The 22,606-nt window shown below is 46.3% G+C and overlaps 1 protein-coding gene across 2 annotated transcripts in view; it reads left to right on the top strand.

Annotated features, from left to right (window-relative positions):
• Nucleotides 1-22,606, top strand: part of LOC144822417 (multidrug and toxin extrusion protein 1-like) — a 762,229-nt gene that overhangs the window by 397,032 nt on the left and 342,591 nt on the right. For both annotated transcript variants that reach the window (XM_078679904.1, XM_078679903.1), the window contains exon 6: nt 15,221-15,265. In XM_078679904.1, the coding sequence (XP_078536030.1) occupies nt 15,221-15,265 (45 nt within the window). The remainder of the gene's footprint in view (nt 1-15,220; nt 15,266-22,606) is intronic.

Genomic DNA, 22,606 nt, shown 5'->3' with positions numbered 1-22,606 from the left:
ACCCCTACAAATTTCACTGCAAATGGCGCTCTCTCAGTTCCCCCCTTTGATGACCCGTGTCATCACCACACTCACTTCAGCCTCAGGGTAAGAACTAAGCTAAACAGAGCTTGTGGCCATTTTCCCTCTTTTGAGCATCTCCAATGCCCTCAAACTGCGATATTGATTGTCTTGCAGTCTTTCCATTCGCATCTCTTGCTCTCTCATTGATCTCGCCAATCTGTTCGATCTATACCACTTGTACATTCTCACTAAACCCCACAAGGCAATCACACATGCCACTGCTATGATAAGGGGTTTCAATACAAATCCAAGGAAACCCTTTCCTAGGTTGGCAAACCAGTTTCCAACCTTTCCGAATCCCTTGCCAATGGTCTCCCATGTATTCTCTTGGGTCAAATCCTCGATCTCATAATGGATTGCAGTAATGTTGGTTATATATGTCTCCAGATCCTTAGAGTTGTCTGGTATATAAGTGCAGCATTCCTGAATCTTCAAACGTTTACAGACTCCGCCCTCCTTTGCTAGTATGACGTCTAGGGCAAGACGGTTCTGTAAAACCATTGTCCTTATCGACAACATCTCACCCTCGACCAACACTAATGACTTGGCTGTATTCATTGACAGCTCATCCACTACAGTTGCTAACCGCCTTATCTTAATGTCATTCAAAATGACCCCTAACATAGGTATCGCTGCTCCAAACACATCTCCAATAATTGCTCCAGCATTCTTTCCTCGCTTTACCCTCCTATGGGACCCTCCCTCCAAGAGAGCAAAATCCTCAGTATGGTAAATCTTGGGGAAGATAATTGCTAGGTAACACGTTCCATACCACTTCTCTGGCAATCTCACATACGCATTCCTTTCACAGACAAAATATACCGTAGGGATCACCTGCACTACGCTCTTCAAGAAGTCTTTAGTATAATACTCTAACGTAAAGGTGTGTTCAAGTCAAATTGTGTCGGTGTGCATACGGGGTGTCTAGCTCTTGTGTGGGAATGAAAAAATATCCCAGTCTATCTTCTGATTTATAATAGTCCCACTTATTCAAGTGCTTGTAATTTGGGACCTCTGGCAACACAGCATCATAATTGGAAAAATATTATTCAAAATGATTCCGCCCATATAATATGCTAATCAACAAACTACATGAAATTCCATATGTCAATGAAAGGTGATGGTATCTAATACCCTCATCTACTGAAGCTGGCAATTGCATACACACGTAACAGTCCTTCGCATCCATCGCATCAATGTATTCATACAGCAGCTTTGCATATGCGTTCTGCCCAAAATTTCCTTTAGACAGATCTGTATGTAACCTACGACTTTCTGCAGCCAGCAAGGCCTTTTCTCTCCTTTCCCTTTCATCCTTCTGACTAGGGGTGTCAGGTGCCTGGGTTCCCTCAGCCTTCTCTACTTGTTCGTGTGGTGCAAAATAGTAAACCGAAACTACTATAACTATAAGGAGGATCACTCCTGCTAAAAGGGTGCCTACTATGCACTTGGCTCTACGATTCGGGTTTCCAGGCGCCATGGTCTCAGCTCAAGCAGTTCGTTCTCGGAAAGCACCCAAAGTCTCTTTTCTTTGTTACTCGAGTTTCTTGTACCACACCTGGCAACAGAAGTTCTCGTTTCAGTTCTTCTTTTCGGACAGCCCTAACCCTTCTCCGTCCTCTGTGGAAAGTCCCTAAAATTCTTCTTCTTCCACTCGGCTCTAGGTTAGTTTCAACAGATATTCACAACAGTCTTTTTCAAAGTTCTTTTTCAACGCAAAATTTCAAAGGTCGAGCATATTCAAAAGTTCAAAGTTCAATTTACGGCTCTTAATAGTCTATGATTATACTTGATCCGATTGCCTGCAACACATAATCCAAAAGTTCCATGCGAAGCACAACTTCATCATAGGCTGGCATATCCGGGACAAAAGTAGGAAATATTAGTCTATCCAGGAGTAAATCACGTATCTTGCTTAGGAGTGGGGGATTAGGAATGGTGAGTGTTAGTTTACCTTCGATTTCAAGTCCAGGTACCAACAGTATCACCTCCAGCTTAACATTGGGGATGGTGCTGGTCACCGCCACTGACCTCACCCTCCCGGACCTCAGTACCCCTGGCATTGGTACTCCTAGCATTTGTGAAAGGGTAGGTCCACTCTGGAGTGGCGTATCTCTGGCAAGGTACTCGCACCCTCCTTGACCTTCTCGGGCCTTCCTGCTCAGCTCCTTCGTTTTCCCCTTCCAGATCGGACTCTTCGGACACAGGGGCAAATTCTCTTTCGGAAGCCAATCTCACATTCATTCGCCTCCTTCTTTCGGGCCAACGAGCTTCTGCTCCTCTTGCTCGCCGGCCTCTTGTTTGCGCGCCCTGTTCGTCCTCACTGTCAGCCACTTCTGCACTCAGATCACCTTCTCCGCCACTTCCTTCTTCTTGGGCGGATTCAGTATCACTGTCGTCGTGGTCATATGCAGCCTGATTAGTGGAGTCCCCAACTTCCACTGGCACCCCCACAGCGTGACTTGTCCCCTCTCTCGGATCTTCTTCCTCGTTGTTGTTCTCATCTACGAGAGGAGCTGTTCCTTCTTCAGGTGCTGGAGCTCGTCGGGTGTGGGAAGCATGGACCCAATTCGGCAATCCGCCACACTTCACAGCAGTAGTGGTTATGAGTATCACTTGGAAAGGTCCTCTCCAGCGTACATCTAGGCAGCTCTTCCTCACATGTTTTCTTACGAAGACCCAGTCACCCGGGCACAGGTCGTGACAAAGGTCGCTAGCAGCCGGAACTTCAGCAGCCTGCACCTGAAGGGACACAGAACGGATGACATCAGATAGTCCCCTGCAGTAATCAAGAATCATGTCATCTGTGATATTCAGCAAGGCAGTTGTAGGAATGGATGGCAGTCACATAGCCCTCCCCATCAGGATCTCGTGCGGCGAGAGCCCTGACCTCCTATCTGGGGTACTACGCATGCTCATTAGTACCAACGGCAGTGCATCGGGCCATTTCAGGGACGTGGATGAGCACACTTTTGCCATTCGGGCCTTTAGGGTTCCATTGATCTGCTCTACTATGCCAGAAGCCTCTGGACGGTAGCTACAATGCAGTCTTTGATCAATGTTCAGGGCAGAGCAGAGCATCTTCACAACTTCGCTATTAAAATGTTTTCCTCTGTCTGATTCCAAAGAGGTCGGAACCCCAAAGCGTGGCACCAATTCCCTCAACAATAGTTTGGCTACAGTGAGCGTATCGCACCTACGAGTGGGATATGCCTCAACCCATCTGGAGAACACATACACGATCACCAAGACATACCTGAGGCTATTACACTTTGGCATTTCAATGAAATCTATTTGCATCCTGTAAAAAGGTCCGCCGGACCTTCCAATGTGACTCAGTGTAACTGGTGTTCTTTTTCCCACATTTATCTGTTGACACGTCACACATCTCTGACATACTGCTTCCGCAGCCTGTCTAAACTTGGGATTGTACCACGTCTGCCTGAACACACGCAACATAGCATCCCTTCCCAGATGCACAGGACCATGTATCTGTCGTGCCATCGCACTCACCAGCTCATTCGGCAACACAGCTCTTCCATCAGCCGAAACCCACATGTCCAAGTCTCCCTTAACACAGCCAGCCGATTCCCACACCTTTTTATCATAATCTGACGTCTGTCCTTGCATATCTCTCAACTCTTCCCATGTATCTGCCACCTCAAGCATCATGCTTAGTTCAGTTCTTTCCCTTGGTCCCTCAATGTTTTGTTCAGTAAAGGAGTATCCCTGCTCCGCACAGTAGCGTGCAACTTCATCAGCATAATTATTCCCCTTTGACACGAAATCATCGCCTTTGGTATGAGCCGCACATTTTACCACTGCTATTGCTGCGGGACCTTGCAAAGCCTCCAGCAATAACCTGACGAACTCGCCATTCCTGATTGGGGAGCCCGATGATGTCATGTAACCCCTCTGAGACCACAACTGGCCGAAGTCATGGACCACCCCAAATCCATATTGGCTGTCAGTGAAGATGGTGATCCGAATCCCGTTGGCTGCCAAACAGGCACGCGTCAACGCAATTATCTCAGCCACCTGCGCGGAGTGTATTCCTTCCAGGCATGCTGCTTCAATTACTCCAGAAATAGTACAGACAGCAAATGCTGCTCTCAACTGACCTGTATTGTCTCTTATGCATGAGCCATCCACAAAGAAAATTTCATCGGGGTCTGTCAATGGCACATCAACAATATCCGGCCTAGGTTTGGTGCATAGTTCAGTTACATCAAGACAATCATGGTCTTCCCAATCATCTTCTATATCATTTGGTAATGGCAACAAGGTAGCACGATTCAGGACAGAGCACCTCCTAAGAGTCACATTCTCCCCAGCAAGTATAACCTGCTCGTAGCGTGTGAGTCTATTGTTGGTCAAGTGCTGCGTCTTGGTCCTGGTCATCAACAATTCCACAGAATGAGGTACATGCACTGTCAGTGGATATCCCATCACTATGCTTTCACATCTCTCAATGCTGACACCCGTTGCAGCAACGGATTTGAGACATCCGGGCAACGCTGCGGCTACTGGGTCTAAGGTAGCCGAAAAGTAAGCAACTGGTCTACGGACTCCTTCATGATCCTGCACTAAAACTGCCAAAGCACATCCCTCTCTCTCACAGCAGAATAATGCAAATGATTTGTTGTAATCAGGCATTCCCAGGGCCGGAGCACGACACAAGTCCTCTCTCAACTCAAGAAAAGCCATCATACAGTCTGTGTCCCATGGTACCGGATCACTCACGTCCTTGTGCGTCAGTTTCTGCAGGGCTTTCGCTTTCAGGGAAAAGTTAGCAATCCATTGTCGGCAGTAGCCAACCATGCCCAGGAACATTCTAACCTCTCTTTGGGTCGAGGGCACGGTCATTCTCATGATCGTTTCAATCCTGTCAGGCGACACTTTCCTCTTTCCCTGCTCTATTCTGTGGCCCAGATACTGCACTTCTTGCAGGCAGTACTGTAACTTGCTGGGGGACACCTTGTGTCCGTTCTCTCCCACATGGTTCAGTAAGGCAATGGTGTCAATCCTACAAGCATCTTCTGTGTCTGACGCAACAAGGAGGTCGTCTATGTACTGTACGAGAACTGAGTTCTGTGGCAGTACCAGACTATCGAGATTCCTTTTCAGCAACTGATTAAAGATCGATGGGCTCTCTGTATACCCTTGAGGGATACGGCACCATGTTAAAACGCGACTCTCTATTTTGAACGCAAAAAGATATTGGCTTTCCTCGTGCAGCGGGATAGAAAAGAAAGCCTGACACAAATCAATCACGGAAAACCATTCAGCTCGAAACGGTATCTGAAACAGTATTACTGATGGATTCGGCACCACTGGACAACATGGGACAACTATGTTGTTAATTTTTCGCAGATCCTGCACTATCCTGAACTTGCCACTCGGTTTCTGTAGCCCCATTATCGGAGAGTTACAGGGACTGCCCATAACCTCCTTCAGAATTCCCTGTCTGATCATGGATTCAATCACGGGTTTTATACCTGCAATTGTTTCTGGGGTCAACTTGTACTGGGGTGTTCTTGGGAATTCAACATTTGGTCTCACTTGAATTCTGACCGGCTCTACCACTCTGATCAGTCCGATCTCTTCCCCCGTAAAGTCCCACACCTCTGGTGAGACTGAATCTCTCAAATCCCAAGGGAGCTCATCCACAGTTATAGCAGGGTACAATTCGATGCACTCATGCGTGTTTGCAACCTTAAAGTCAGCATCGTCATCATTAGTCTGCAATTCTACTCCCTTGGGGGTACAGTATATGGTGCAATTGAGTTTACATAAAAGATCTCTCCCTAGCAAGCATACGGGGCTGGAATCGCACACTACAAACTGGTGTCTATCTCTAAAGCTTCCGATCTTTACCGGGACTGGCTCAGTCAGGGGGTTTGTCATCCTTCTGTTCGCTACTCCTACCACTTGAATGGTCTGTCCTGAAAGAGGCAAATTGGGGACTACTGCGGACCGCACAGTGGACCTGGAAGCACCAGTATCAACCAAGAAGGTGGTGGGGTGTCCGTCTACATCGTCCTCTACAAAGGGTCCCCTCTGATCTATCTCCAGCACTGCTCCAAGGGTACAGTCCTCCTCCCCATTCAGACACTGGATCAAAGTAATCGTGCTCACCTCCCTCAACTATAAAGGGCATCTGCTGGTAGACCTTGTTCCCTGTTGAAATCCTCGGTGGCTGGGGGACCGGAGCCCTAGGGGCTGACGTCCCCCCTTTTGTCATCTGGGGCTTAGTCACCGTCACCTTCCGTACCGGAGGGGCTTCAACTTCCTCAAATCCTCCTCCTGTACCTGATTGTCAGGATTATGGGGGCACTCGCGTCTCCAATGCCCGACCTCATGACACTGATGGCACTTGGTCGTCTTTTTCAGAGTCGCTATGTCTATCCTAAGTCTCGGACCTTCTTCGTTGTCCCTTTTCTGTCCCCCTGCCTTCCTACCCACGGTGCCATTGCCTGACTGACCCTGTCCTCCTTGCATCTGGACTAACATCAGTTTATCCTTAAGCTTCCTTGTCTTCGAGTCTATCTCATCACTGCAGTACCTCGCATACCTCAAAATCTCATCTAGAGGCTTGTTTTGCCAACAGATCAAATGTTGCTGTATCATGAGGCAGATGTCGGGCCTCAATCCCAGCACAAACTTGGATACGAACTGTCCCATATCCTTCGGATCCATCACATCTAATCCGCTGTACTGTTTGAAAATCAGCAATAGCCTCTCATAGTACTCGTGCACCGTCTCTTTTGGTTCCTGCCTGGTACGATCTATATTTACCCAATCGATATCCTGTGGTGGTACTTTAGTTTTTAGCCACGTGATCGCCTGTTCGTACTTCGCCATCACCATAGGTGACGGTCCATTCGTGGCAGAGTCACGTTCTGGCTCTGCCGTGGGCCATTCAACACTGACCTTGCATGCTATCCACAAATCGCTTGGAACCACAATGTCAAACAGTGTGTTTAAATCAATCCACAGTACCTTTGAGATTTTAACGAACCTCTCTACCTGCTTGTACCATTCCACTGGGCTCTCTCGCAACTTTGGGAAAGTGTTTGTAAAGGCAGCCAAATCTCCCCTGCTCCAGGGTACATGTACATATCCCCCATGAGCCACCTCTCTCAAGGGGTACGCTTCTGCATGCATCACCCCTCCTCCCGGGGATGTCTCGATAACGCTCCGCCTAACAGTCTTTTTCTTTGACCACCTTTCCTCCCATTTCTCCAACTGGGACCATGTTCGGATTCCCATAATCAGCTCCCTAATGTGGGTTTTTAATCCGATCACCCTCTTTTCTTCTAGGTCTTGATCTGAGTACTGTAACCTGTGGCCCCCCTGTAGGGCTTTAGTTTTTGTCAAGTCTACCATGTACTTGTTTGCCAATTCAGAGAGTTTCTCATGAGCTGTCCTAGCCTTCCGAGTGACATCCTTTGCCACAGACAACAGCTCATCTGGTTCGTACAGTTCAATCCTTTCTAGTGGCAGTGTACCTTCCACTATCTCCTCTACTTCTGATTTTAGTCTCAGCACATCTAACCTTCTTGCCTTTATTGCCGCTCTCAAGGTGCCTTGGTTAGAAGTTTCCTTAGAGTCCCTCCCTCCACCGTTCTGACTCCCTCTCCTGTTCTCTTCAGGTGTGTTAGGGGGAACCCTTCTACCTTTGCACCCCTCGCAGTCCCACCCTTGTCTACTGTCTCCGGAGGTGTGATGGGACGTCCCCCTACTTCCCACCCCTCCGTGTTCCTATTCCTGTCTGCTTTCGCTAGCTCCACAGTGAGAACCCATCCTATTCTCCTCATTCTCTGACCCAAACACGTTCCTTGACCTGTCGCTTTGGGTATCCACAACTGTTTCCCAAGTTCTCAAATCTGGCCTTAACTCCCTCATCGACTTCGGCCTTGGTCCTCTCAGATCCATCGATCCCCTCCAACCCCCTCTGTCTTCCGAAGGGTCTGCCGATGCCACCAAAGGGGTGCTCCGTTCTACCGGTCTGGGTAATGTCTTCCACCCATCCGCCACATTAGTTCTGTCTTCGCTGGCACTCCTCTCGCTCCCCTTCTGCGGTGGACTTTCAGCTTGTCTCTTTTCTGGGTTATACACTGATACTATGGGACCTATGGTAACAGGTACTGTAAGGGCATCTGGCAGTTTCTGAGAATGGACACCCTCTTCTACCCGAACTTTCTGTACAGTAAACCTTCCCACTACTCTCGTCACTGGGGAGTGTGGGGGTGCATTTTCTCCTTTTTCTGGGGTATACTTATCCCCTGGGGTGTCCCATCCGTTCCCCTTTGGAACCCCGCCTTCCCCCACTGGGGCTTCCCAGTGTTTTGCCGATGTTTGTATTCCCCCTGACTCGGGATTGTATGGGGGTGGCCTTTCCAACAACAGCCTCTCTATCAGGCTGTCGTCTGTCTCGCTGTCCTCATCCTCTGTGCTCTTTTTCTGCCCATCCCCTGCACTTTCCAGCAACGGATACAACTTATCTACTCCAATGGTCTGTACCCTCCACCTCTTCTCCATGGCATCCCATCTCGCTTCCTGGACTGCCCTTACCGATCGTTTCACTCTTTCTTGTCTCCTATCTCTGTTCCTGTCGTGGGCTGCCCTGATCCATGCATTTAACGCTTCAAACTGTGTTGGTCTGGGCAGAGGTCGCAATGCAGCCATAATCGCTTTCAACTGGTATAACACTTATAGTCTAAACGTCCCATATTTAGGAAAAGTCAACTCCTCGTTTCATCTGTCATCTTACACCAATTATCAAGCCACAATATGGTATGCAACCCAACATTCGTTGCCATGTAATAAGCTGGAGTATCCTCGGGTGGAGCTTCCTCCCCACCCCGAGGTTCTATCCTGTTTTCTCCTTTGAAACATTTTCGCAACACTTTAAAACATTTCATGATGAAACCCACAACGTTTCTTTGTTCACAACACTCGTTTACTTCCTGATGACAATCCACCAATCTCAGCGCGGCTTCACGCTAACCGCCCTATCCCAGCGCGGCTTCACACCGACCGCCCTATCACAGCGCGGCTCCGTCTGACGTCACTCGCCTCCGTTTCGCAGCAGTTCCCCTCCTTTCTCCGATGTCTCGCCGGTCACGCATACGTCCCAATCATACACTAGAAATGACTACTTCCGACCAAGCAACCACTTCCTTGACTGTACGGCCACAGTCTAACTGTAATTGTCACCCAACCGGCAAATGTCTGTCCGCGAACGGACAATCACCTCAACCGTTCAACACACGGTAACTTCCGGCCAGCGTCCGTTACCCACGCTCCCTCTATCCTCGTCCTTCGGGCGATCAATGGTACCTCATGACCCCCTTACAATGGTCGACAATTACTTTGGGTGTTCGATACCCCCGAACCACTTAAACTCCCTTTTAGCTTAAGATTTGCACCGGTTGCGCGCGCTCACAACCTGATCTCCTTTCACACTACAGGCATTCAACTCCGCAAGACATTACAACACAATGACACAACATAACACCGCAATCTAGCAACGCATGACCCTTTTCATACTCACTCTCCTTCGACCTGCTGGTTTCTGCCGCACTGTTACTCTCCGTCAGTTTCCATGGAACGCCATCCTCCGTCCGCGATTCTCTGGACGTTCTTTATTTGTTCTCTATGGGCCTCGGGGAAATCTCAACCTACTTCTAGATTACCCTTACTCCAGAAGATAAACCATCCTACACTGCTACCAACTGGAAAGGCGGGATTTTACCTCCAGAGTCTGCTTACCATTCTCTAGAATCCCGTCACAGGCCGACTGGACCTTTTTACCTGTCATAGAGTGTATTAGGCAACCTAGTCACAGCAAAACAATTCAATTATCCCAATATCCAATTGCTTTCCCCAAAGAACCACTGACTAAAACTGAATTTAAAAGGTTTATTACATAACCAAAAATAACTGGAGATACAGACACCTCAACAAGAGGTTCAGAAGATAAACCAGTACTAATACAAACATAATCCTACGGAAAAGTCTCAAGCGGCTAATGAATGATCAATTCTAGAATCATCAGACTAAACAAGATTGCTATAACTTGAGTTCTGGTACTCATCAGGATAATAGACATATATTCAGATTAGTCTGTCCCTACTCTATGCTAGGTGACATACCTACTCAACAATAGCCCAACCTAACCAAAAGGTGTCAGCCGTGGAGACTTCCAACAGAAGTTCGCCACCTTCTCTCTTAGACTAGAATTTCCATCACCGCTGCTAAGCTCCTTGCCCATGCGACCGCTCTCTATAGCTCCTCAGCTCGTCTGCTCTGCCTCCACCCTCGGGGTGCTGTCCCTAATACAAAACCCCACAATGTAAAGGTCACGCCGATAGGTACGCCCCTCTAAAAGATGTTGGATTCTGTAAAATTACACATGGCATGGGTCCATCCTTGTCCGTTCAAACGTCCTTGGGTCCCAGGCTCTTCTTCCTTTCAAGTCGCCTTCTTGAATTCCTGGTCTACTCCTCCATGTCTGAGTCTAGCATCCTAACGCTCATACACAATGGGCCCTTCTACTCTACTATCTGCTCGATGAGGCGCCTGCAAATGAATACACACAAATAGCTCACAGTCTATAATAGTTGCAACATTTTCTAAAAGGTTCTTTTATAAATCATTTCTACAGTTAAATGTTAAGCAAGACATTTTCCAACAAGCCTGTACCCATTCACTGAACTAGGCCTCTGCTTGACTTACAGGCCCAGCGCTTTGTATTAACACTTTTCTTGGTTCACAAGGTCTCCAACCTTATACTGCAAATGCATTGGCTCTAATTTAAGCTAATTATCGAGTACATAAAGCATGATTATACATTTCGCTGTAATCCATCCGAAGGCACGTTAATAAATCAATTAACACTTCTATCAATAGTGAAATAATTCATTTCAAAGCATCTCTACATTGCAGTAAGCATGGGATTGCACTTTGTAACTCTAGCTCTGCACATTTTCTGATACCAATTTATTCTAATGCTTTGTCATATATTGCATCTAAACATGATTAAACGTCCTCTATATATACGGGTGCTGACTACTTGTACATATGCTACACCCCTACAAATTTCAATGCAAATGGCGCTCTCTCATTACTATCATCCACCGATTCGAAGAACTATTTTTCCATCTTCCTAGTTTCACATGAGATGAATTGTGAAATTTAAATGCAAATTGTAAACTTGTTTAAATTTACTTTAGTTAGTAAACACCCTGTTGAGTAAAAATTCTCCGGTGCAGTGCTCACGTAGTAACCTGCTCCTCATTTTCGTTTTCTGGCAAACCTGAGAAGTGTCATGGTGCAGAAGGCGGGACTTACACGTCTCCAGGCCAGTTCTGTACATGACTCTGGTGTGTTGCTCACTAGTAAAGTGCTGAACACTCTTAGGATTAGAGTTGCACCCAAAGTCAAACATCATGTTCCGCGGATGACTACTATCCCTTTTCTCGGGCTATAAGAATAATGCTTGGCGGTAGCCGACTCTAGCAGTGAGTGCAGCTGTTCTTACCTTGAAGCTCGCTGCTGGAATTACCTCCTGACTCTCCCTGGTAAATCCATGTAGCAGGTCATGACTGGACCCTCTCATCCTCCCTTAGTATCTGTTGCATGTGAGTGCTTGTATATGTGTGAGGTGGGAAACACTAGAAGTTGAATGGTGCTCTGCAAGGCTAGTGACAGTCCTCTGTAGCAGAGATGCCTTTCCTGCATGTCCATCTGCATTGCTTGGCTGGAGTCCCGTCCATCTGAAATTCATTGTGGAATCAAGTGCACTGCCTGGCCTCCCATGTGCAGTGCAAGGAAGGGGGTTTTATAGCATAACCGAAACTGTGCACCAGTTCCAGCAGCTCAAAGTGCAACTCGAGACAGAGCAACACTTGGGCAAACACGTCTGTCTGCTACATTGGCCAAAAGGTACCCCACATAAAGAAAGGACAGGAATGATCCCACAACCCCACATCATGTTCTTTGTGCTCGAGGCAGGTATGGTATTTGAAATACACAAAAAACAAAGCAACAGTCCCAGCCACAGGCGGCTGCCAAAAAGATGTGACTACCTGAAAGCAAGAAATACACTCTTCAAGCATTGATTCCTGGGCTGAGCTTTCAGTACGCTTGGACAGACGAAAAAGTCAGCTCTCCTGAAAAATGACCATAACCAGCCCATTTAGCATATTGAGTCTTGACCTTTTAAATAGCTGAAGGTCTGCTCACCTGTGCAATGAATGTACTTAACCTGGGCAAAACACATGGCTGACTTCCTTTAAGGGGGCAGGACCAAATCCCCAGAGGTGTGAGTAGAGCTGTGCTTCTAAGCCCTGCAGAGAAAAAAATGGACAGTTTTTCTTGCTGCATACCCACCTGTGTTCTTCTGAGACTCAAGAATATGCTCTAAGGCCCAGTCCGATCTGAAGGTAAACACCAAAGCAGTCACCCCATGAGCTACTGCAGGTGCAACCCTGAAATAAACACTCTCTGGGGTATCCTATTATTGAAGTGAGACTCTGCATTTTTCAAATGTGTGCTGATGTGACCTAGTGAGAGGCACCCAGTCATGAGGTCTCTGATTAATTTAAGCCCGATACTGAAACAGGCATCAATAAGTGTGACTGTGAGAGCACCACATGGCGTGGTGTCATGTCATCACTGTGGTAAGCACCTCCAGCATGTGTAAGCTTTTGAGTGCTACCTATGTGGAGGCCTATGACCATTGTAAGCTTCATGTATCTGACCTCAATTTATACCAGAGAGCTGTAATCCCCATCACAATGACCACAAGATTGCCAAATTATGTCACTCCTCTTGCACACCTGTGACTGTCAGAAATGCCTATCCAAATCTTCTCCAGCTACTCTCTGTATCCATGGCCATTGGTCCAGGACCAGGTAACATGAGCCAGTGCTTGCAATGGCAAAACCTCAACTGTCAACATTGGCCTGATCCATCTACATCTCACATGTCTCTACTGTCCCAATTGGTCGAACAGCATAAAGACCCTTAACTCCCCCAGGAGTCCCGAACATTTTGGAACAGTGATTTCTACTGTATTAGAAAAAGCAGGCATTGCATTTGGCTCAATCCTAGTTTAAATATGTGTTTAATTGTAATACTCATTTCCTGCTGCCATTTTATCCAGCCACGGCCGGTCTTGTTGAGAGCGGTGGGGCCCGGTGGAGAGGTATTTCAACGGACGATGACGGGGGGGGGGGGGGGGGGGGGGGGGGGAATTAAATAAATAATTAATTTTCCCTCGTCATCATACATCTAAATCTTCACCACCACTATGCGTGCTGCTCTTACCTGCGTGGGCCGCAGCTGATTTTATCCCCACTTGAGTCGGAGAACTATATTTAGTGAGAGAATCCCAAGCAAGCTGTACTCAATAAAACTCATTAAAGCTACTTCACATGCTTGACTAGTAATTAATGCAGGTCTTATGGCTGGATGTAAATGTAAGTGGTCACAGAATTATGGTTGTGAATTGCAACCCGTATTTTTACAACTAGGAAATAATTTTCCTATGTATTGATAGGTTCGTTCATAAAATTCTTTATCATATTGGGTCATAATCTGACCTAACTCATAAATAATAATGCAGTAGTTCAGAAATTGCAACTCACTATGATTAAAGGCCATCACAGATATTGTCGTGTACATGGGTCTGCAGGTCACCATGTATGTCTGTGATCAGAGTTTAATAAGGTAATCTTTTAATACAATGCAGCCCATTATCGTTAAAGGAAACAGGGGTGTGTTGAAAAAAAACTGACTTTTTTCTATAGATTTGGTAGTAGTCCCCTGGACCACTGCTTACTTTACAACAAACTTTTTTTAATTCACAAAGAGGTAGGTGTCCCAAAGTCGCCTTTTTCCCTAGGGAATGCATTAACACCCAAACTCAGAAGTAGGTATTTTTGTACGTTTTGAGACCAGATGAGGGTAGCAAAACAGGGATACATATCATACCGATTTGATATTGGGAAAAGTTGCCTACAACATGCCCCTTCCAAATATGGATTTGTTATGAGATCACAATGCCATTTTAGGAGGCGTTAAAAGCTTATTGTCTCCTATATTGGGATTTATAAGTAACAAAACGCAATTTTGAGGTTGTAAATTCGATATAAGAGGGTTTGCAGCTGGAACAATACTTAGTAGATTTGGCCTAAATCTTTGCTTTGTAAAGAATGACACTGTCTGGACACATCTATTTATTGTGAGTGATACTTGTGCTGCCTCAACTAGATGTTCATCCTTCAAGAGTAATCTCGATTGTTTGACTCCACTGCTCCCTGAAAGTCAAAACCTAAGGAGAAGGACTTTTCTCTTTCCATGGGTATGTGGTTTCTGTGACTCCAAGGACAGCTGCAATCCCTGTTACAACATTACCTGGAGAAGTGGTCTGTTCTTCCACACAAAAATATCGAAAATCAGTTCCATTCTACCCAGTTTGATTTTGATAATAATATTCTGCTGCCAGCAAATACTTATGAACCCCTCAATTAGAGCCAACATTAGATCAATTTTAATTATTGTCCAATTTAGATCCTACCTAATTCTGTCCGATATTGGTCTGTTGCAACAAATCTAGGAAAACGCTTGGGCATGTTTGGCTTGCATGGCAAAAGGGGTACGGTTTCTGCTATGTTTTGAAAAGGATTCCCTTTGTTGGGCAATGAAAATCTGTGAGGTTTTCACATACTCATACATAATCACTTCAGTGCAACGCATTGGGGTCAACGCCTCTGATTATCATCACCCCGTACACTTCATTACCATGCATATTTTCCAAAGTACCAATATGTTTTGGATGCATATCAAGGTTGGTGCTTTCACTATTCGTAAATGCAGTATCTCAGATTAAATGGTCATTGCCATTTCGTTTGCTAATTAACGTTTAAGTATTATTAATGACATCATAATAAAGAGCTGAGGGATAAAGTTGTGCTTATTAAATACTTTTTTCCGAGACGAAATGAAAATCCAATTATTAAAACAATTATTTGTCCATTTAAAGGCATGCACGCATAAGTCTGTGACTTTGTGGCACTTCAGTTTAGGTACAAATATTGTAAAATCAGTTACATGTCCTAATTATGTTTTTTCTTTTTTGTGGCAGGAGGCCTTTGTTTACCAGCTGCAAGCAAGCTTTTTACAAAACCAGGTACTAATTTCATGTATCTCTTTTTCTTTACGAGTTTCAGACTATCTTTCCCGAACTCTTACCCCTTTTCCATAAGAAAAATTGTGTTTCCTTTCTAAGCCTGATTGCTGACAGAATAGTCCCAACTGAAACAGAGTGACCTACACCTCTTTTAACACGTATCTTCCACCCCACCCTGGTCTTCTCTTTGCTCTACCTTGCATTCAATGGCCTCTTGCGTCTGGTAAAGTATCCAGATCTGAAGTTTGTACAAGAGCTGCAGATGGAGGTTATGTTAGAGTTCCCTGCCTATTAGATATATGTAGATGTTTTAAAAAAAAAGTTAAATCCAAGGATCATCATTTAGGTGAGATAATCTTGAAAAACATATTTTGTAGATCTTGAAACTTCACAAACCCTAACTGAAATGTCAATGCCTTAATCTGGATGTATGACGGTACGAAGCGTACCGTTACAACGCATCCCTTTACGATGCAGTTTTAACAACGCAAGTCGTTACAACGACTTGCGTTGGGGGGCGCTGATAGTGAATAGTTTAATTTACTATTCCAACACCAGTCCCCGTGGATAGTAGGGAAGGTGTTGGATAGTAAATTAAACTATCCCCTATCCTAGAGCGCCCTCCAGCGAAAGTCGTTGTAACGACTTTCGTTGTTAAAGCTGCGTCGTAACGCAACTGCGTTGTAGCGGTTGCGTTGTAAAGGATGTTCCCCGCTTAATCCACAAGTTCCCTCGAGCCAGTGATTTCCGGTTCAGCGCTCAGAGAGCGGCGAGAAAGCTGCATTGGAGCTTTGGAGCCTTGGAGCCTCAGAGAGCTGCGTTGCAGTTTCGGACCGGCACGATGATCACAGCTCAGAGGGGAACAGAAGAACTCAGACGGAATGTATCATTCTTCAAAAAAGTCAATGCGGGAACTCCCAACGTTCTGTCACAAAGCAGTATGGAGGTGGGCCCAAGTCAGCAGAGAGCGGAAAAGGAGGTCGAAGATGGCCAAGGGACTATCCCCATGAATGATCCAGACAGATCTGACCGAGAGGCACCATCATCGCTCGGAAGTTTGGACAGACTTCTGTCCAATGCCCCAATGAGAGCTCCGGAGGGCAGAGTCTCGCAGGAAGTGACTCCATCCCTATCATCATCACGGGGATAGCAGTCCAGATACTGCCTGAGGAACAATCCGGCTCCCTCCTCCCATCTAGCGGGATTCATGGTGTGACCAACCAAAGAATTGCAGCAGGAGGTGACCGGTGGCTGGGTAGGAGCTGGGAGCAGACGGCCCAGCCAGAACTGGTAACAGATCAATATGTTGATGATTTGTTCATGCTTTATAAAGGTTGGAAAGAATGTAATGTTCACCGGCGGGGTAGCATTCCAGTCTACCCGCAGTCGGAACTTGCGCACTCGCACTGGCGCATGACGCCAGGCGTAGTTATATAATAAAGAGGCGTGGCCCCGGATAGTTTGTCGGGATCACACCATTGACACCAACACACGTGTGGCGAGTTTTATTAGCGGCCGCAGCACGCCTCACACATCGCGCTCAGCGGCCTTATTACAGGGGGACCGGCTGGGGAACAGGCAGGAAACTGAATACATGTAACAGCTTAAGTCATACACCAGTAGCCAGGCGGCAGAAACAATTGTTGAGATTCTGCATTAGGCAGCCTGCGCCGACCGTGCCTCCTGACTGCTCCCTGGAAATTGATCCAATTAATGTTGCATCATTTCAACACCTATAATTTTTAAGTACTCGGTGCTGTTGCAGGGATTCAGCTCCTACACAGAACTGTGCATAGAGACTTGGAACCTCAGTGAATTAGGGTGTACCAAAACTCACCTTAGTTTCCAAAATCCCCTACCAGACTATCAATCAGTGTCTCATTGGTTCTTCCATATTCCCAATGATTAGACAACCCAGAACATGAACTTAGAACACCTCAGGTAACGTGGAACACATGAACACTCTTTTGTTACACTATCATACCAGTCCAGAACGAGGAGTAAATGAGGACACGTGCAAGTTTGAAATATTTATTTCTAATGCTGTGTTCTCAGGCGCAGTATCTTAGCTAATACAAGCAAACATATTATAAGCAACAAGGTTATCAGCATAATTACTATTCCATAAAATACAAAGGGAGAAAGCATGTTAAAATGCTATAGGGAAGAAGGCTAAATGACACCTCAGTCTTACCCTCCCTTGCTAGTATATTATATTATATCTACAGAAGGTCTCTTTGTGTTTTAGAAGGGCGGCCCCATACCTCTGGTCTTAGTAGAAAGGGATCACATCATCTTCTACACCAGCTCTCTGCATGCGAATATTCATCAAGTGTGTGTGCATGCTCTGCGCAGTGCATTATTAAACGCGCCAAAACCAGAGTTGGCCACAGCTGCAAATATGTTATGTCTAGGACGTGCGCTGATCAGACCGAACAACAACCACTGTGTTGAAATAACCTAGAAGGCCTCGGCACTCACTGTACAGACATAGCTTACCAAGCAAAGCTGATACAATAGGAAAACATATTCTCGTGTGAAGCAAAATATTCTACTAGGCTCAAAGCATTATTAACAATATGTGCCGTGTGCAGAAGCAGCAGAAAGGAAAAATGGCGTTTAAACTTCTAATAAGCTCATGCTAACTTAACACAGTGTGAAGGCAAAGCCTATCTTCATGACAGTGCGTCACTGTCAGCTGACTCGAGGAGTGCTGCCCAGCCCTGCAGTCTTAGCAGTCAGTTTTATCAGTTTTTATTTACTTTGTTGCAGGAGCTCAGGTGCGCAAGACCAATTGGGATGAAAGGGCTTCAGCCCCCCGCACCCCTACTTGTCGTGTGTGTCAGCCCGGAATGAGAAGCCTTCCCGGGCATGCACACAGCCGCACCCGAGTACTTCACAGGTCTTCCAAAGACCATTTGCTTCTTAACGAGGCTTTGTTGTTTTTTCACCCCTTCTTAGAACCTCTGCATCTCCACTCTGCCTAATGCAGCTGGAAGAATTAGCCCTGCCCCACTGAAATCTGGCTCTAGTTGTGCCTCTGCAGGAACTGTATGGGAGACATGCTTTTAGTTTGAAACTTTCTCTCCCCTGACTGGCGGGGCTTTTGGTGTCACGTTTCCCTCTAAAATAATTCTTTTATTTGGGCTTAGAAGGTTTCTTAAATTACATGTTTTATTGAGGTTTGCTTTGGGCGGGTGGTATCTGGCTGGCACTCCCCCACCACCACTGCTCCCGCTATGATCCCGACGAGGCCTGGTAAAGGGCTGATGATTCTCTTTCTGCCTGGGAATCCCTGACTGAACTGGTGGGGCACGAGGCACTGATGCAGGGCCTAGTCAGGTATACTGTACCCATTTACAACATAGAATAGCCAAGCGGTGAGCGCTGTAACAGGCTCAGCACAGGGAAGATTGCTGCTAAAAAACATAGTATTTAAATTACCTGATTGAGACTTTTGATAGTCTGGCTCTGGTAGAGCGAGATACGGTACCAATGGGGCAGTGTTATGAGAGTCTGCAGGCACCAACAGCATCAAACTCAGTCTCTCCGGCAGCCTCTACGACGGTAAAATTTTGAGAGGCATTTTGTGAAAGGTTGCAAGCAGTGAGCGAGCTCCAGTCAGAAACTTTACTCAAGTATAGCGCTCTGAACTTCACAGTATCAGGAGGCACTATAAATGCGTGACTTGGCATTATAGTGCGGTGGTGCGGATCACCACACAAAAATGCTTTAGTCTCACGCCAGATGCGTGGTAATTGGCAGAGCTGGAGATCGTGGCTGCCAGATCGAGCCCTTCCCGTGGAGGCAGGCCGGTGGTGTTCGACCAAGACTGTGTGCGGCTTGCAGAGGGGCCACCCGCTCACTCTGCTCACTCCGCTTGAGACTGCTTCCGGCTCCGACTACAACGAGCGTGGGGAGTGGAGAAGTGTGACAGCGATTCTTCGTCTGCCCTGCGGTAACTGGAACCAGCGACATCAGCTACAGTGGATGGCGCGGGGCAAGCCAGGTGAGTCCTTTCAGCGGGGACACAATGGGGGGTCCAGGTGGGGTCAGTGTCCGTGCCCACTGTGTCCTGAAAAACCTGACCTAGAGCAGCATTGTGCTCGAGCAGCTAGAGTGGCCGTAGCGAGGCGGCTAAGGAGCTAGGCATTGGGGCCTGCGCTCAAGCGTCTGCTGCTTGCCCTAATTTGAACAGTGCATGCTCTTCAGTGTCCCCAATCTCTCTCAGCAATCTCTCCCCAGCGTGGCCGCGTACACAGGAGGCAGCCCAGAAAATCCCTCTGAGTGAGTATGGGGTGTGGGCCCAGGACGTCTAGGGTTACCCTGAGCTTGTTTCTTCTCCTCGGTTTGCACCTCTGCTTCTCTGCTCAATCATCTCAACTCATCTCAACAGCTCAACAGCTTGAATCAAATAAGTGAAAATAACAATATTAACAAAACAAAAGAAGCATAATAAAAGCATAACGGAGAACGTAAAAGGGGACTACATAAGGGCAAAAGGCAGTAAACAAAGGCAAAGGGATTGGCAACACAATAAAACAAAGACAAAGATAAAGGCAACACAATAAAGAAATACAGCAAAGATCAAACAGGAAATAGCTGAAGAAAGGAGACAGGCAATTTTAACCAACTTTAGCCAAAAACCTCAAAGCCCTACGTATAACGAAAGAATCTCAAGAACTATAAGGAACTGTAGGGAAACTACAGGTGTACAGGTGTACATGGAGATGAGATTGGGCAGAGAGAGATTGACAGTTACATCTATTATTAATAGAAGAAGAAAAAAGAGCAAAGGCTTAAATGAAACGGTCAGCAAGGAGAAATCATTAATGGAAGAAAATATATACCGTCACCAGACTCTGGTAGACGTTGGCCCTTTAGGCCTCAAACAGAACTGGAGAACTACAAAAGTAGCTACCAGCCGTGAATATACACAAAATTCACATTCATGAGGAATGCAGGGGCAGCATTTTGCACAAGCAATGAAAGTCTTAACGGCCTCCAGTACCCCTTGTGCCCAACAATATTAGATCATCAAACCTTAAGAATGACATGCCAGAACCAAGGTGAAGAAGAAATTAAGATCAGAGATACTAGCACTCTGTGTCCAGAAGGACAACAAGGGGGGCTAGTCCCTATGGAGAAAACCACTGCCCCAATAACCGGAGACTGTGCCAGTTCTACCCAAGCACTCATAATGGTAGAAGCACCTGAGGATAACTAGACAACATTAGCAGGAGCACTCTCTGACTGGATTGTGCCAGGCACAGCTCTACCACTTGAACCAAACATCATAATTCTTCCTGGAAGAACAAATTCAAATTGAGACACTCTTGACAACAACTCGGGAAAAATAAAAAAAGAGCTAACATCTGTCTCTAGCTTAACCCTCTCATTTACAACTCTCTAAGAGGCACTTGCTGAGCCTCCAGTAAGCCTGACACACGGACACATGCTACCCCACAATGAAGTCACATAATGAGGAACAGAAACAAACCGATCATTCAGTGCGGCAGTCCCAAAAGGTACCGGGAGCTGAAGGAGCTGAAAGACCCAAGCAACTCCAGCACTCAGACAAGTACGGAAATACAGCGCACCCGAGTTAGCCACAGTGGGGCAAGGAGCTTAAAGAACAACCATAACAAAAATAGAGGCCCACAGGGAGGTAAACCAACCATAACCAATTTCTTTAGCACTGACAGCACCAAACCGTTTGGTTCGCCCCTCTGTTCCCCAAACACACAGCACAATCAATCTCCAAACTGCTCAAAAGCCAATATCAGAGTCTTAGAAATGGGAACCACGGAGGACCCTAACAATGAAGCAACCGACAAGATAACCCGAACAAACTCATGAGCAAGGGTGGCATGAACCCTCCCCCCCCCCCCCCCCCCCCACTCTCCTGGCTCCAGGAAGGCTAAAGCCAATCCTGGCCACCAAACTCACATCAAAAGTGCAAACCGATTCGATTCAGATAAGTTCTGGGAATCTTTACTGGACACCAAGCAGCTATCCATCCAGTCAATGAAGTACTACTCTGATAAGATGGACGCTCAATTATCCATTCTTAATTCAGTGGACATCCCTGTTTCAAATTTGATCAAAAGGGCTCTGGCCCACACACAACTATCCCAAAACCACTGTACCTGCTTTGCTACAGTCGACAAGCTTTCCACCATTCCAGCAGTAATGGGGAACATCCTAGACAACATCAGCAAAATCGCAATAAATTAAAGCACAACACCCCTAGAGGCTTATTTAAACGCCCTAAGTAGAGACCAATCAGCAACAACAAGGATATGGGCAACAAAGAATGGGGAGAATGCCCCCAAAACGCTTCTCACAAAGAAAGGCAGACACCGAACCACTCAAACACCAGATTGGCAAGCCTTCCCAAAAAGGCGGATGAATGAATAAGCGTGGAAGTCAGAGCTGAAGGGCACAACAAATGTCACAATACTATAGAAAAAAAAAGGGACGCAGAGCTATCACCTCCATCCGGAGGAAGCTTCACCAACAAAAGTTGGATTAGAACCTTATGATCAGTCCCACACTGTGAGAAACGAGGATCCAAAACCTAGGCGCAAGCAGAGGAGAAAAGGAAGAAAGAAGAAGATGAATTTAATGGATTGCTTTCAAACAGGAGGCGCATGTTTTGGACGAAAAGTCAAGCTGCCAATAAAATCATCGAAAGAAAAAACAAAGCAAACCACTTGGCTAGCTCAAGCTCAGGGGGTCCTGTCCCTAAACTGGATAGGGCAGTGGATGATCCACCGGAGCCATCCATAAAAGCATTAGATGAAAGTGTGAAGAAGGCAAGTAACAGAACTCCAGCTATTTCCACCATGAACAGACATGCAGAGCTAGCTACTCCAAGAAAAACAAATACCTCCGCCAGGGAAGACTTCAGAACCCTAGTGGACATTTTCAACCCCCACATTCAAGAGGATTCAGCCATCCAGACAAAACTCTCAACCGCCAATCAGCAAGAATCCAAAAACTGCTCTATCCTATTTATACCTGGCTACAAGTCTAGAGAATGTAGCGACATTCTCAACAGAGGGAATATTCTACAATGAATTCAAGCATTCGCGAGCCTGGCGGATATAAGTACACTCGAGCTTGAAAGAATAGAATTTAAAAACATCAAGGAACTCTCAAGCAGAGAAATAACAAAGACAACCTGGTCCACAAAGGAAACAGCAAGAAGGATTCTGGACAAATAGCCTCAATTAAATGCATGGGGAATCAGAATACTCCTCTATCAAAAGCCGGGCTACCCAGATCCACAAGAGAGCAAGCCAACACATTCACGGCATCATCAGGCATGCAGGCCCC

The sequence above is a fragment of the Lissotriton helveticus genome, chromosome 3_1, assembly GCF_964261635.1.
Source record: "Lissotriton helveticus chromosome 3_1, aLisHel1.1, whole genome shotgun sequence".
In the NCBI taxonomy this organism is placed as follows: Eukaryota; Metazoa; Chordata; class Amphibia; order Caudata; family Salamandridae; genus Lissotriton; species Lissotriton helveticus.
This window is presented reverse-complemented; position numbering and strand designations above follow the sequence as displayed.